Raw genomic sequence first — 16,181 nt, forward strand, 5'->3', positions numbered from 1 at the left:
AGTCATCTTATGCAGGCCAAATTGTTTTGATTTGTTAAATCTTGATGTACCCATGGATGGAGAGTGCATGCACAGACCATGTTATTCTAGAGCTAATAAAGTCCTGTATCACCTTTGTAAAAAGCTATCTGAAAGCGAACATAACACAAAGTAAGGCTTTAAAAAAAATACCATTGTTCATTGTAAGCTCATGCTAGATTTTAGTGCATTAATTAATGTTAACAAATACAACATTTGATTTTAAAAATGTATTAGTATATGTTGAAACTAACATTAACAAAGATTAATAAATGATGTAAAAGTACTGTTCATTGTTAGTTCACGTTAATTAATGTAGTTAACTAATATTAACAAATGGAACCTTCATGTAAAGTGTTACCAATTCACTGCACAGATAATTGTAATTACATGTCAACTCCGACATCGTATTTGTATTAATGCATCATATCTAATACTCATTTAGTGAAGACTAACTGGAAACAACTGAGAAATTCATATTTTACCTCTATTTTTCCATGTATCAGTCCATGTTGTCATTACTATCTTGGTTGAGGAAATATTAACTGGGTTCCTTTATGACAGTTGAAAAACGAGAGTCAGCATGTGATACGCGAGGGCCAAAAGCTGCGTGGGGCTGATGTGCTGGAGACCCAAAAAACAAGACTTTATTCTGGAAATAATTGCAAAAAACAGCAACCTGTGAGTGCCTGTGTTTGCAAGCAACTTTATGAAAAAACAAGCCCAAAGTTTTTAATTATAAGTGGACTTATCAAATATGCCTGTCAGATGCAGAATCACTGTGCACGTGATGCAGTAGCCAAACATGCGATTGGCCGCAGCTGTAATCAATCATGTGTTCGGTGGCAATGCTTTTTCTATGCGTTTTCTTAGGGTGGCAGTTTCCACCACATCCCACCCCAGTAGATCTGCCCCTGTTGCATGAAATAAATCTATCCATCTTATGCAGCCGCTTATCGCCTACTGGTCACGGGTAGTGCTGGAGCCTATCCCAGCTGTCTCAGGCCAAAGGCAAGGAAACACCCTGGACTGGTGTGTGGCAAAACACACAGACATACACATTCTCACACACCTTAGAGTCTCAATTAACTTAACCTGCTTGTCTTTTTGGACTGTGGAGCACCTGGAGGAAAAGTACACAAAACCCATGTGATTACAAGGAGAACATGCAAACTCCACGCAGAAAGGCCCATCTGAGCCAGAACTCAAACCCAGGACCTTATTATTGAAAGGCAACAATGCTACCCACTGAGCCACCACACTGCTCCTACATAAAATAATGTACTAGCAATATGTTATGGTTTGTAATGCATTGTCACATTGGATAAAAACAAGCATCAATACTGTGTGCTTTTTGTAGAACTGGTGTAATAAATCTTTAATGATGCTTTGTGAAATGGGATGTTAAGATAGAGGTGAAAGCAGGTTGTAGCATTAAATGAGGATAAACTCCCCCTAAATGAGATGAGAGGATTTTTAGTGCCCTTTTTATTCAGGTGAAGTGCTTTCATTTAAGTGGGCAAAAGTATAGGCATTTGACAGCTGCAATTATTCTGCTGTCAAATGGTGCAAAATTACACACAAAAAAAACTTAAATTAAAAAGATAGGAAATTAATGTCATTGTGTTTACATGTTTCCATTGATCATGGTATAAATATTGGGGGGGTTGTACTTACCAACCCCCCCCCCCAAACAAATTCCTCCCTGGAATCTATGCCACTGCATGTAATCTCTTGACAGTTTAAAGAGGAATTATTTGTCTTCTGTTCATTGCTTACGTTTCGGTTGTCTGTCACTAAACATCTGCAGGGAATATAATTAACTTTCTGCTTTCTTGCTTTTGACACCTTAATGACCAACAATGCCAACAAAAGCCAACAATGCTGGTAAATACAGCCCAGAGCAGATAACATGATGCATGATAACTTGTCTTTACAAATTCATGATATAATGCTAGTTGACAACATCTCATTTAGTAGTGTGAAGACAAGGTTTTTTTTTTTTTGATTTTTTTTTTTTTTTGCATGACAGCTAATTATGTTGCTAATTAGCCATGAACGCAGCACTTATAGAGGTGTAAATAATGACACAAAATCCCAAGTGTCACATTCTGTGGCTCCTATGAATATGTAACCTGTTATTTCAGCTGAAGGAAATGTTGCTTATGCGTTCAGTGTGTTTTTTGTGCATTTTACAAAACTGACGTGAAAGAGAATAAAGTACTTAAAAACATACTGATGGTGAGTAGTGTTGAATAATAAGTCATGTTTTATAAAACTCAGAAAACTGTGTATTAATAGCAAGATACATTTTAAAATGCTCTTTATGCTGAATATAATACAATATGTACATGTTCACTGTACATTAGATTGCATTGCAGGGTTTATTTCACTGCAAACACCACGCATGTTAATGATAAAAATATTTCATAGTTTAGATTTGTCAGTGTGATTGGCCTAAATGATTTGATTACTTTTAAAGATAGTTAAAAGTCTGTCTAAGGTGATCTGTGCTTGCAAATTATACTTATTAATTAAATGTAGTTAACTATTAAAATCCTGATGCTGGGATAGTGATAGTAACTTTGGTGTTAGGTATCTTGATTGCCTTGAAGTGTAATGTGAAGAAATACTGCAGTTTCTTGAGTTTGAATATGTTGTTCACTATTGCTACAATATACATGTGCAAGCGTTCACTAACATGGCATAGTCATTGTTAACAGCAGATATAGCCATGGAGTGGTAACATTGTATATCTATATATAATATAATTTAGTAAACACATTTAAATATACAGTATACTATACATGTAAAACATTATATCCAGTGCTCGTAGTTTGCTTGTTTGTTTGTTTTTTCCTTTCTATGTCCCCTCTCAAATTAAATAGAAAATAATATATTTAAAATAAAAATAAAAATAAAAGAATTTAAAGATAAAAGAGCAATAGCCTATTGAAATGAGAACATTATCCCTTGTAAACAGGTATAGCTATATGCAGAGCACAAAATAAAATATTTAATTAGCAACTTTTAATACCTGGAGAAAACCCTTCACGCTTTGACAGACCCCCACAAAAACCCACTTTAAGCTTAAAATTAAACTCTTGAAATGCCTGTTATTTCTCAGTTTGAGTTGACAACACTGGAGGAGAATTATGCAATGTAGTAGAAAAAGTAAGATATTGTATGGAATGTAAAGCTATTCCAATTTCACACTGGTAAATTGGGCAGTTATTTGTCTTGCACGTGGAAACTCAGGCATAGAAGATAAGCTCTGGAATCTGTCCCCCCTGCACACCTGTTCCATTGGTACTGTCTGAGGAGCACTGAAACTGGAAGGTCACCTTCCCACACTGAACTTCCGTCATACCCTCCTGTCCAAAATAACTCAATTCATTGCCATCCAGAACCACACTGGCCGTGTAGAAAGTGTCAGGCTCGATCTGAACTGGATACTCGAACCAAACAGGGAAGGTGTTGCTGGAACCATCTGAAAAGTACTTGCTGAGGTTGGTTCCCAGCACAACACCCTGCCGCTTCAGCTCGATCTTTGCGGTGTACTCTGCAGATCCGCAGCTCGAGCCGTAGAGCCCGAAACCAGCGATAAACACCCGCTTATCGACCGCAAACTGAATACTGTCACAACGTCCACGGTAACGCCATTGGTTGCTGCGGTAGGCGCAAGATTGGAATCGGTGGCACTTTTGTGGCGTCAGTCCCTTTCGAGGCTGGCTTACAAACTGCAGCTCGGGCTTCTTGGCCGCCGTGTACCATAAGAAAATGTCATTGGTTTCATTTAGTGTCAGCACTCCTGACTGTGCTGCACCATTGGCGAAATCATCAAGACCCATAGTGGGGATTCGGATTAGATAAACGGCCTGGCCCAGTACTTTGCGTTTGTTGTCAATAGTTGTGTTCATCTCTTTACGCTGACATTCAGCCTCCGCCCAGCTCAGTGCCGCTTCAAACACTACAATCTCCTTGGCATTTAGAGTCTCCCGCCTGAGTATGCTCTCTAAGGTCTGAGAGTCAATGTCACAAAAGCCCTCAGATTTAAGTGCCAGCTCAGCCTGAGCGTCAATGACTTCCCAGCAGCGTTGTGTTAGGTCTGGCTCTTCAAACAGACAGCTCTGAGATAGAAGAATGCATGCGTTCTTGGCACTCAGACTTGTTTCTAAGAAGTTGACGCAGGCCCGAGCTAGGTGCGGTACTATGTACTTCTTGGCTGCATATAATGTCGCCAGCACAGTGTCAGCACTCAAGTCAATTTCATCACAGTAAATGTACCTGAGAAACACAAAGATTCAGGGTTAACGGTGCAGTACACAATCTGTGGTAGTAATTTAAAAAGTATGTAGTACTTTAGAGTGCATTGTAACCTGCTATTACTAGCACAGCTAGAAACAAATATTTTATGATGCTCTAGCAGCATGAGCCACAATGCGTTTTGCTATGAATATTTGGTCCACACAAGTAAAAGAAAAAGTATTGCAAGCCTTCAAACTATAATGGAAACACTCTATTTTGAAATGAGTTTTTATATCAAAAAACAATATTCTGGAAATATTAGAGAAGAATATAAATTATTTTGCAGGCACAGTGACCTGTGATTGTGTCCATGGGAGCACCACTGCTCACACAATGATATGTTTTACAGAGCAACAGCACATCTTATACTACATTTCCCAACTCGGAAATGACAAGTCGTAATAATAGTACGAGATGGCGAAATTGTAATAAATCTTACAAGTTGGCTCAAACAAAAACATAATACTTTGACTTCCATACGAACCAAACACAAACGAACCCAACAGATAAAGTTATAATAATTTTCCTAAGTTAAACCCCTAATATCCCTAATCTAAAGCTAAATGTAACTATAAAGTATAACCCCTTGCCCAAAAACTAAACCTATTCATTTTATAGGAAAATTACTTTGGCGTACCACAGAAGAAAATAAACGTTTGGAAAGAGAAAGGGGAAGCGTATTACAGGTTGTTGACATCAGCCATTTGTATTGCAGAAATAAATATGCAATGAGTAACTAGATTTGTAACAAACGTTTCATTTCTTAAAATAAAGTGTTGGATGGGATACTAGCTTAAATTTGATGCCTGTATTGTATTGATTTGAAATTCTGTTTGTTAATTGGTTGATTTCTATGGCAATAAAAACCTGTTCATATGAGCCAAGTTGTGCTGTATTTTATGTTTTGGGCAACTCGTACAAATTATTACAATTTGTCATGAGATTGTTGACATTTCCTGTAACATATTCTGGACTAGTACAGACTACAAGCAGTAACTTAGAAGGAAACAACAAAAGGCACACAATGTTCTATAGGGGTGCTCTGCAAACTGAAACAATATAGTATAAAGCAAAAAAATATGATTTACATGTTCATACTTTATGACAATGGCGAGTGAGAGGAAAGAGAAGGAGAGAGAAAGAACAAAAAGATTGAGAGAGAAATGAGCCAAGGCAAGCGAGAGAGAGAGAGAGTGGAGAACACAGAATGTCTCTCTAGAGAGATGGGTAGAAAAGCATGAGCTTAGGTTTATCAGATACTTCTGTCATGGTCCTAACCCTTTAGAGAGGCGGACAAGCTAAGCTTACTACATTATTTATTTTCTCCTTGTTTAAGGTAGAGTTTTATTCAACATTTAAGTTAGCAGTGCCACTTGTGTTCAGGGTTCAAGCTTTAAAAGCTGATTATAAAATACTTACGGAACATCCCTGAGTTCTAGTCATTCTGGAGATACAGTTTTTTTTCAGGTGGGGCATGGAAGACACATAAAGTCAAACCAGGGAGCTTTTTGAAAATGTATTAAACAGTGGTACCTCAAGTGAGGACATTTAAGAAATCCAATTAAGCTTTTTGGTATATTCAATTTATTTAAATGAAGCTATTTGCTTAGTTGGATTCAATTAGGACAGACTTTCAAAATTCTTTCAAAGGCCATATAGCTTTAAATAGTCTTGAACTGTTGGCTGTCAATAGTCGAATTACCCTCTGGAGGAAGTCCAAAGAAGGGTACTTAGACTGGAGAGAACAATTTTCCCCACTCCTGAGCTTAATTGAAAACAATAATAACTAAATCATCTCTAAAGGAAGATGATGATGGTTTTAAAATGCAGATGAGGACAGGGTCAGCCAGAAGTCTTACTTCAGCATAGCCAGAAAGGCTGGGGGTTCCACATCAGGGATACGGATCTCATCCTTGTCTTCGGCTAACTCTCCATAGAACATGGCATGGAAAACAGAGCTTCCCACAGCGAGGACATACTATCAAAGAAAAAATATTATAATATAAATGATTTTCAAATTAACCATTTTAGCAGTTAGCAGAAGAAGCAATAGGATCATTTACATTCAATGGATTAACAGGTTTCTCGAACACTCCAGGTTTGACAAATAGGTAGTCCTGCCTTAAACTCACACAACTGGTTGAGCTAGTGTTGCTGTTTCTAGTTGGTTGGGATGCTCAAACATTAAGATGGGATAGAAGAAAGTGTTTTAACATTGTACAAATTCATATTTCACTATTAATTTACAATAATTTACATGGTCCAAATTGGTTCCCAGAAAAATTCAAATCATGTCAGTGATTTAATGTTAACTCATGAGCAATGGTGGTTTCAAACATCAAAATCATTCCAAACCAGTCAAGTCAGCTTTGTTTTGAAGTATTTTTTGAATTTGAAGTCAAGTTTGGAGTCAAGACCCTTCAAATGGAAAAGTGATGAAGACAGATTCAAGGTCTCAGACTGTTCTGTCTTCTAGCTGATTGCTGTTTTTCAATCTGTCCCTTACTTTTCCAAAAGTGACCCATTTTGATGACCTATCTCTAAAGTCTTCTATGTCTCTTTCCTTTTCTATAAAAGTCTTTAAGCTGTCCTGGTTATTCCCCTCTCACTTATCACGAGAACCTTTCAAGTGGCAGATGAAAAATAAGAACTAGTAAAACTGGTTTCATGTAATTACTTACAGCCCCAAAACACAATTTCTGTTATAAACCTGGAACATACAAAGACACAGCTTGAATTATATAGCAATCTTCAACTCATCACAAGTTGCCATTGAGGTTTTATTTTTTCTGATTCTATTGCATTGTATAAGTAACACTTCTGGGTGTGTTTGTTTGTTTGTTTTGTTTTTTTCTGCTTTATCCCATTCCCCTGGAGACATTTGAGCATGAAGCACACAAAATTTCACCCACACAGAGCGATGATTAATTATGGCTGTAATTTTCACCTGGGTTTATGAGACACGCAAGTGCCATTCATGTAAATACCATTCAGTCTTCCCTTCTAAGCAATGTCGTGAAAATGGCTACTGGAAATAAAAGTTTTCTTACAGATGCTTATGGATGTGCACAACTACTGATGAAATCAGAGGCAACACAGTGATGCAGATGGATTATATAATATGAGCAAAAGTGATTCTTCCTTACTATTTAGGTGCATCTTTTACAGTTAGCAAACTTAATTCTTAGTGTCATTTTTGAATGCTGTGTCAGTAAAGACATTTTCTCATTCCCTTCAATGTCCCTCATGTTGAAAGCCCATAAAACATATGCTGTTACAATGAAGAGCATCAAATAAATGATGAGAGTAATTCTGCAAAGCACTCAGAGGATTTGGAGCTTTTACTAGAAGCAAACACAACCTTTCCAATAAAAATGATTATGCATATCTGAACACCAGCCAAATGGACATAAAAAAATAGGTGCTCAGTAATAATTCTTCACGGCCCATTGCAATATTGTCTGTGTCCAAGCAGCAAAGAAATACAATAGCCTTGCCTAAATGGGCTTTATAAAACATCACATATCGGCCAATCACAGCTTTCCATTCTACCCTCTTAAACAGATAAAATATGAGTCATGCCAGAATTTTAGGCACCAGTTTTTTTGAGGATAAATTAGCCCTGCATGTTTTAATAAAATGTCAGAGTAAAACAAGAACCAGTTTCCAATGATTTTTTTTAATCATTATTATTATTTTATTAGTAGAGACAAAATTGGCCTGAGGTCAAAAAAATAATAAAACAATAAACAATAATACAAATCCCAGAGTCCCCATGAAAATATTAGAAGATAAGTAATTGGAAAAGCTGGTTAACACAAGGTCAAGACTTCAAGCATCCGATCAGCCTGACATAGCAACATTGGCTCAACCAATGGCATGAGTTTGAGGTGGGGCTATCTGTTCTTACACCAATGGAAGATGGAAAAAGTCTTTGGGAAACCTTTTTGAAAACAGTCACTATTTTTGCAATTCCCTTTGGTGATGTTAGTGGCAAAAACATTACACTCTTCGCCTTTAAATAAAGTAGGAATAAAAGACTAGTGTGGTTCATCTGATGTACATTTTCATGATACACGCAATGAGTCTTTAGTTTTAGTTTGCAAAACAAATTTGGCACCAATGACAAACAAGACATGTCAGGTGTGTTTTGGGAGAAAATATTAACAGTGTGTAAAATTAAAAGCAAAAAAAAAAAAAAAAAAAAAAAAACATTTGCATTGCTTTCCTTAAAGTTTAAGAACTTCGCCCTCAAACTCTACTTCATTAGATGCAGCAAAAATCCAGCATGAAAGGGAGTTTGAAGCAAAGAAACAGACGTGTCTCCACTGTCTCTCTGCCTGGTTTACATCAATAATTGAGGTGTGTCTCAGAAAAGCATATGGCCGGCTAGCCAGACAGCCAACACAACAGAATGACTTGGGCTGTCATTAGCAACAGCAATGAAGCATATCACAAACTCTAAATCATCATGCTGTTCTCTGGTGTTGCTGAGGTGACTGTCTGGTGCAGTTCTGAAGGGCTTACCTTGTGTCCCGGGAGCCTCTGAGTCCCTCCTGACTGGCCCACAACAAAGTGAACATCAGCCATCAGTTCATTATTGAACATCACAGCATTTCTGCATGGGAAGATTGAGGTAATGCAATTATCATAGGTTGAAAAAGAGAACAGCATTCCTAATTGGGTAACATTTTATAATAATGGTCTGTCATTAATAGGTAACTATGCAGGAATTGATGTAGGATAAATGAGTAGTACTACATTAACACTTTAGTTACTACTATTAACTAATATGGAAACATGATTAACCAATCAGTAAGTAATAGTGAACTGATGACTGAGGTAGTTCACTGTTAGGTATTCAATAATTACTGAATTTGATTTTCCTCATTGAGAACTATCAACTAACTATGGCTAATTTAAAATAACTACTAATTAATTACCAATCAAAACATTAACATGTGTCTAAAATGTGAATGATTATGTTTTTATTGTGAACATGATCATGAAATGTGCCTTCAGAGAAACATGCGCCCCATGTGTGTTCTTTGCTGGAATTAATTTATGAACATAACAGCTCTCTAAATCATGGCTACAGTGTCTGGTAGAGTATCATAGTCAGCTTACAGATGTATGTGCCCAACGTGTATTCCTTGGGATATCTCTTCTGTTCATTACAAATTATTAATTTCGGCAGGTTTGATATTTCTGGAGGTCTTTTTAAAATAATTTTGGTAACCCATAAGTAATGAGTCAAGTGTTAACACATAAACATGAAGAAATTACTAATTATTTTAAAGTGAGGGTCATGGTAACGCATCATTAATTAATGAATACACACTTGAATAAAAAAAAAATAAAAAAAACATTCACAAACATTTTTTCAAATGAATTTTTTAGTCATAATTACTGTAGGTTAATCTTACAAGAAGTGTTTAATTTTATATGACGTGCATTTTATTTTCTAAGTAACTTAATGGATCCAATGAAAAAAAAAAGAATGAGTGTCATGTCCATCAAGTTTCTAATCCAATCAGGGTTCACCATATTCAGTGCTCGCGCTGAAACTGAAAGAAGTGCGAGTGCAATTTTGCTCCACCCTCCTGTCGATCCACCTGCACGCGGTAAACTTTAACATACATTCTGTTCTATTCATACTGAACATAGGCAAAGGAGGAAACATGTCAAATTTGTTTGATAAAAACTGTACATATTTATTGAGTGGGCTGTCTAGGGCAGAAGCACACAGGTGGAATTGGCCTCATGCTACATGCCAGTTTTCTCTCCGTTTTCCGTTGAAGTCTTTTGGAGATCAACAAACTTGTCCTATAGACACATAATTGTATTATTTTACTTTATGTTAAGATATAAGACTTTTAAAATATGTAGTAACCATGAGCACCAGCAATTAAAAGCATTATCCTGCAAAAGGTTTGCAAAAATACATTGTGTTTAGTTAAGTATGCAGTTATGTTCAATTATTTCAATGATTCATAATTCAATGGCAGAGTTTTTGAATGAACAGAAGAGGTATCCCTATATTTATGTAAGGTAAGCTGACTATGATCTTTTATTTTTTTTTTATAATTACATTATTAAATTTGGTCCCCATCAATCCTGAATATGTGTTTGCATCCTTGACTATGATACTCTACCAGACACTGTAGCCTTGATTTAGCGACCTGTTACATTCATAAATTAATTCCCACATAGAACCCATGCATGATCTTGTTCACAATAAAGACATAATCACTCATATTTTAGACACGTTAATGATTTTTATTAGTAATTAATTAGTAGTTCTTTTAAATTAGCCATAGTTAGTTGATAGTTCTCAAAAAGGCAGATCATATTCAATAATTATTGAATACTTAACAGTGAACTACCTCAGTCATCAGTTAGCTATTACTTACTGATTGGTTAATCATGTTTCCATATTAGTTAATTGTAATAACTAAAGTGTTAATGTAGTACTACTCATGAATTCCTGCATAGTTACCTATTAATGACGGACCAATATTATAAAGTGTTACCCCTAATTGATTTTATACAAGTGGTGCAGACACATTTCTCAACGCTATTCTAACTGTCCAATAAGTACTTACAGTACTGTATGGCAACTTCACATTACTTGAAATAAATAGCAATTACTTTTCAGAATGTGCGTATTCTATTTTGAAAGATAGAATAATAATTAAAAAAAAAAACATCCTTTCCTGTGCTCACTAGATAGGACTGTTGGTCAGTTTGAAAGCAGAACTACATCAGAATTCTTTGCTTTAACTATCCACTTGCAAAATGGTTAAACAGCATCTTCTTGCAGTAAAATAAAAAGGGAAATCCCTGACCCAATTGGAGTCAGCAATGGCATCTTTCTCATGTATTATTGGGTTCTGGGCCATATTGGAACCGTGGATAAACAAGGAACGGCGTTCCAGGATGACTATAAAGCGGTGTCCGAGAGCGAACATTTGTTTTGGCCAGCATGGGGTTTTCCCATGACAACAAAGTAAATATTACCCTTTGACAAGGAGCAACACTGTGCATATAAAACAAATCTTGTTCCTTTCTTTTGCCTCCTGTGGGACAATGCACACAGGACAAAACAGAGACCAACAATACAAGATTTTTCTAAAGAGAAATGAATGAAAATGCTAAATATTACAATACCAATTACAATTTTAACATTTCAGGCACAGTGTTCCACACAATCTCAGAGACCTAAATCATAAGTTAATAACAGAGTTTCAACATCCAAACCTAAACAAGCAGAACCATGAGCGTAGTTACCTTGTAAAAGACTCAGATTTCAAGGAATTGTTCTGTGTATGCACATATTCTTCCAAATGCACATGTCAATAAATAATCAAGTCAAAAATCAAAACCAATAGATAAAAACACAAAAATCAATTCAAGCCAAGTAACTTTAATATGTATAGCTCTTTTCGCAAAATCGTTTCAAAGCAGTATTAGAGTGTTTTTGTGTAGTTTTCCAGAACAAAAATATCTAATCATTCTTAAAACAGGATAAATTTACTTGAGAAGCAAAATGACAAGATAATTTGTTTGGTTTTCAGAGAAATCTAACCAAATTTATTAACGTTTATGCTTATAACATGAATAAACTGCTTGCCAATGGGATAAGAAAGAAAACTTTCAAAAGAACAACAAGTTTACTTTCCATACCCCATTGGCATATTGTATTTTGTTATTTTAAGCATAATCCCACTAATTGTTGTTAGATTTCTCTGAAAACAAGACTTAATATCTTCTCTACTAAATCTAACTTGTTTCAAGAATGTTTAGATAATTTTACTGGAAAACAAGACAAAAATAATTAGTAAGAAAGTATTTATTTTATTTATTTATTTATTTATTAAATTGTGCAGTAGAAGGTGTTTAGGCAGAACAGGAAAATAACATTCAGAAAAGTCCACCCTTCTCTGACGCTCATTACAATAAATGTATGGCAAATTCTTTAATACCTAAAATATCATTTGGAAATATTATTACATTGGTGTCAATTGGAATGATCTTGCACCTTAGTCGATGTCTTGCACCTAGTCAATAAAACGTGGTAGCAAGTCTTTCACAATCTAAATAGAAGAAAATTGCAACTCACTTCCATTCATCTACAAAGAAGAGATTGGCATCTCTGCATACAATCTCTATTTTATGGCTGAACGGAAGTGTTGCAATTTTTTTTCTGCTTGCATTTAATCTAATGTTGACAACGTGTCAATACTCTGTTTGTAGACAGATTTTCGAATCTCAGAGCAACTTATGTCCATCACTTTTCTCTCTCTCCATTTGCCTCTTTGAGTGAGGCATTTAAGAGCTCATAAGCTTACCTACCTCTCTCTAATCGTGGAGTAGAGACCCTGCCAGTTGCAGCATTGGATGGTGTTGTTGTTGTTCAAGTTTTGTTGCTGGTACTGTTGCACCGTAGTGGCCGATGCCGGCTTCTTGGTGGGGAAAATCTCTGTGGCCATCTTCTTCTTCTTCTTGGTTTTCAAAGTGATGATTTCATAGCACACAGGGGGCAGCTTGGAAGAGCTGCTGGGACTCCCCTTTTTGGAGACTTTGCTGGACTTGCTTTTAACTGACTCTGGAAGCATCAACAAGAACGTCAGACATTTCATGTTCCTTCCCTTGGCATCCACCATGAGTGTGTTCACCTGCAGAGCAGTGGGAAAGCATGCAGAGAAGATGTTGGGAAGGAAAGGAAGAATCTGAGAGAGGTGAAGGCTTGAGGGGACACAGTGTGAAGGGTGAGGAGCTCGAAAGCACAGCAATCAATTTAAACAGACAAGGAAAAAAAGGGAAGAAATAAGGAGAAATCCAATCCAAGTCTTCACCTTGTGAGAGCAAACTGACAATTTAATCTCCGTCCTCTACCAAAGATTAAAGTGGATATGATGAGTAACTTTTTTGTCCTTTGCTTTTAGATTGATCCATTATTGGACAGCAGAGAGAAGTCCCCATAACTGTGCTGTTAAACAAATGCTGGTCCTTCTAGAATTCCTTCTCTCTCTCTCTCTCTCTCTCTCTCTCTCTCTCTCTCTCTCACTCTCTTTCTCTCTCTCTTCTTATCTGTGACAGTCCCAGATTTAGTGTTCCTGCGTTCCTGCAGTGGTTTAGAAGCAGCCAGTCCACACTGTCTCTCTCACTCTCTCTCCTCTGGACGTCTGACACAATCATACACAGAGCTCTGCAGGATTTGCTCGCTGTGGACCTGTGCTCTGACGTGTGTTTTGCTGACTGTGGGGGCTGAATGGAAGGATGGAGCAGAGAGAGTAACCTCCTACTGATAGGAGCCAGACATCCCCCTACAGCCCAACCAATGAGCACTCTCAAGAGCCATGATTGGCTGAGACTGCCATGCACAGCACCTTCTAGAATATGCTAAGACCTCTTTGATTAAAGTGATAGCCACTTTCCCCCTAGAATGATACACTCTAATTTTCAGCATTTCCCTAAACAGTCTATTGTTGAATATTAAGAATAAAGAACCACAATTTCAATAAGTCATGAAATATGAAGAATGTAAATTGAAGTGATAGTTCACCTATGAACATTCTGTCATCATTTACTCATTTTCATGTTGTTCAAAAGGAGAATGATAGTATCAGTCACCATTTACTTTCATTGTATGGGGGAAAAAAGATGCAATGAAAGTGAATGTTGACTGATAGACAGGTTTACACTCTGCCTAACATGGGGGGGGGGGGGGGTCACTCTTATAAATGTGAAGTAATTTAATTTAATTAACACGACTGAATAATTTGGAGTGATTTCATGTCAAAATATGTATATAATAATAAATAAATAAAAAAAAAAAAAAACATTAATTTAAACATTAATTTAAATTAGCCTATTCCTTGAATATGTTTTTCTCTAATTTTAAAAGTACACTTTACAATAATGTTCCATTTGTTAACATTAGTTAACATGAACTAACATTGAATAATACTTATTAAGCATTTATTAATCTTAGTGGATGTTAATTACAGTATATATTAATGCATGTTTAAGTTGTTGTAAGTTGTTAAAAGTTGTACTTGTTAACATTAGTTAATGCACTATGAACTAACATGAACTAACAATGAACTAAATTTTTTGTTTATTTATTAACTAAAATCAACAAAGATTAATAAATTATAATACAAATATATTGTTAATTGTTTTTTCATGAAACTTAATGCATTAACTAATGTTAACCAATGGAACCTTATTGTAAAGTGTTTCCTAGGGGTTTTCAAACTGGGGTCCGGGGACCCCAAGGGGCCACCAGAGGGTGCTTGGGGGTCTGCAAAAAAATAGAAAAAAAAAAAAATTAAAAAAAGAAAAACAAAATAGTAAAATGTAAAAAACAAAATTGACATTTTTTTTTTTTAAATTACTTACAGTTTCTTTCTGAAACCATGATCAGGATTAAACTATAAAAATAAATAAATAAATAACAAAAATCGACATTTAATTTGATGTATTATGAAAAAAATAAATTAAAAAAATTCTTATTCGTAAGACTATTCTCTTTGAAGCTGCTTTGAAACAATATTAATGTGAAAAGTGCTATACAAATACATTTGAACTGAAAAGTTTTTCTTCAGGTTCTAACATCTTATATTATTATTATAGAAAAAAAGTCAAAATTTTAAATAACTAAAAGGATTTATTTTCCAGATAAGATCTGAATAATTAACATTGTTTTAGTACAATGGCACTATCAAAGCCAGTTATTTTAATTGTCTTTATAATATCATGTTTACTATTTTTCTCACACAGGGGGTCCCTCACAAAGGGATCATCATTATTGGGGGTCCTTGGCATCAAAAATGTTGAAAACCCTTGACGAGAGTCGTGTGACGCCATGCGAGGTTCGGACATGTGAAAGGCGAGCTCTGCGCATTTTGCTAGTTTTATTAATGTCATAAACCGGTGGGATTCAATACACTCTGTTCCATAACTGTTCTAGGAGGACAATATGTTAAAGAATTCAAAATCCTCAGGCTCTTGAGACATTAAAAGACACTTACGTGCTCAAGCTGACACCCCCGTGGAGGCCTTGAACCTGGGAGTCGATTTGGTCGGAGAAATGAGGGAAATTCGGCGAGAAATATTGAACATGTCGGCAATGCTGATGAAGGTCATTGCTGACATGGAGGATCTTGTTGTAATACGTCAATCGATCACTGCCATGGAGACACAATTCACTGAGGTGGTTACAAGAGTGGGGGATGTCGAGAAACAGATAGATTATCTGGAGTCATTGGAGAGGGAATCATCTGCTAATCCGCTAGCGACCAAGGTGGATTTGGAGCGTGTCTGGGAGAAATTTGAGGACATGAAGAACCATAGCCAGCAGAATAATGTCCGTATTTTTGTAATTCCTAGGTTGCCCTCTTTGCCCATTATTGTTCTGGAACCATTAGCAGCCGCGATAAGAAAGGAGGATGATTTTCCAGGGGTGGTGGCAGGAGGTATGGTGCATAAACTTTTGCTTTACTCAGATGATATTTTATTATTCATCTCCGACCCCACTAGATCTATGCCTTGCCTCCACAGAATTATTAATTCCTTTTCTAAATTCTCAGGATACAGAGTCAATTGGCCTAAATCTGAAGCTTTGGCTTTGACAGCGTACTGCCCAGTAACGGCTTTCCAGCCGGGCGCCTTCCAGTGGCCCTAACAGGGCATTAAGTATTTGGGCATTTTATTCCCAGGAAATTTGTGTGATTTATTGAGTTAATTTTGACCCCTTAATAAAAAGGTTTTCAAGCGATGTGGGCAGGTGGGCTTCATTACATTTATCTATGATTGGGAAGGTTAATGTTATTAAAATGAAATGTATT

At 36.2% G+C, this 16,181-nt stretch overlaps 2 protein-coding genes across 3 annotated transcripts in view; both read right to left on the reverse strand.

Annotated features, from left to right (window-relative positions):
- Nucleotides 1–1,378: 1,378 nt before the first annotated feature.
- Nucleotides 1,379–13,593, reverse strand: LOC127414163 (BTB/POZ domain-containing protein 3). 2 transcript variants are annotated; one of them, XM_051651959.1, is made up of 5 exons: nt 13,185–13,593; nt 12,682–12,934; nt 8,854–8,944; nt 6,186–6,304; nt 1,379–4,305 (listed from the first exon to the last, which is right to left on the reverse strand). In XM_051651959.1, exons 2-5 carry the CDS (start codon nt 12,816–12,818, stop codon nt 3,273–3,275), a joined length of 1,380 nt encoding a protein of 459 aa, XP_051507919.1. In that variant the 5' UTR covers nt 12,819–12,934; nt 13,185–13,593; the 3' UTR covers nt 1,379–3,272. The 2 variants fall into 2 exon arrangements, with proteins under 2 accessions (XP_051507919.1, XP_051507918.1); XM_051651958.1 differs by having other exon boundaries at nt 12,682–13,004.
- The window catches only part of LOC127413799 (BTB/POZ domain-containing protein 3-like), an 86,554-nt gene continuing 73,645 nt past the window's right edge, over nt 3,273–16,181 (reverse strand). Inside the window, exons 5-8 of the mRNA XM_051651214.1 lie at nt 12,682–13,004; nt 8,854–8,944; nt 6,186–6,304; nt 3,273–4,305 (exon numbers count right to left, since the gene is read on the reverse strand). Of these exons, the coding sequence (XP_051507174.1) occupies nt 3,273–4,305; nt 6,186–6,304; nt 8,854–8,944; nt 12,682–13,004 (1,566 nt within the window). The remainder of the gene's footprint in view (nt 4,306–6,185; nt 6,305–8,853; nt 8,945–12,681; nt 13,005–16,181) is intronic.

This window comes from Myxocyprinus asiaticus, chromosome 23, assembly GCF_019703515.2.
Source record: "Myxocyprinus asiaticus isolate MX2 ecotype Aquarium Trade chromosome 23, UBuf_Myxa_2, whole genome shotgun sequence".
In the NCBI taxonomy this organism is placed as follows: Eukaryota; Metazoa; Chordata; class Actinopteri; order Cypriniformes; family Catostomidae; genus Myxocyprinus; species Myxocyprinus asiaticus.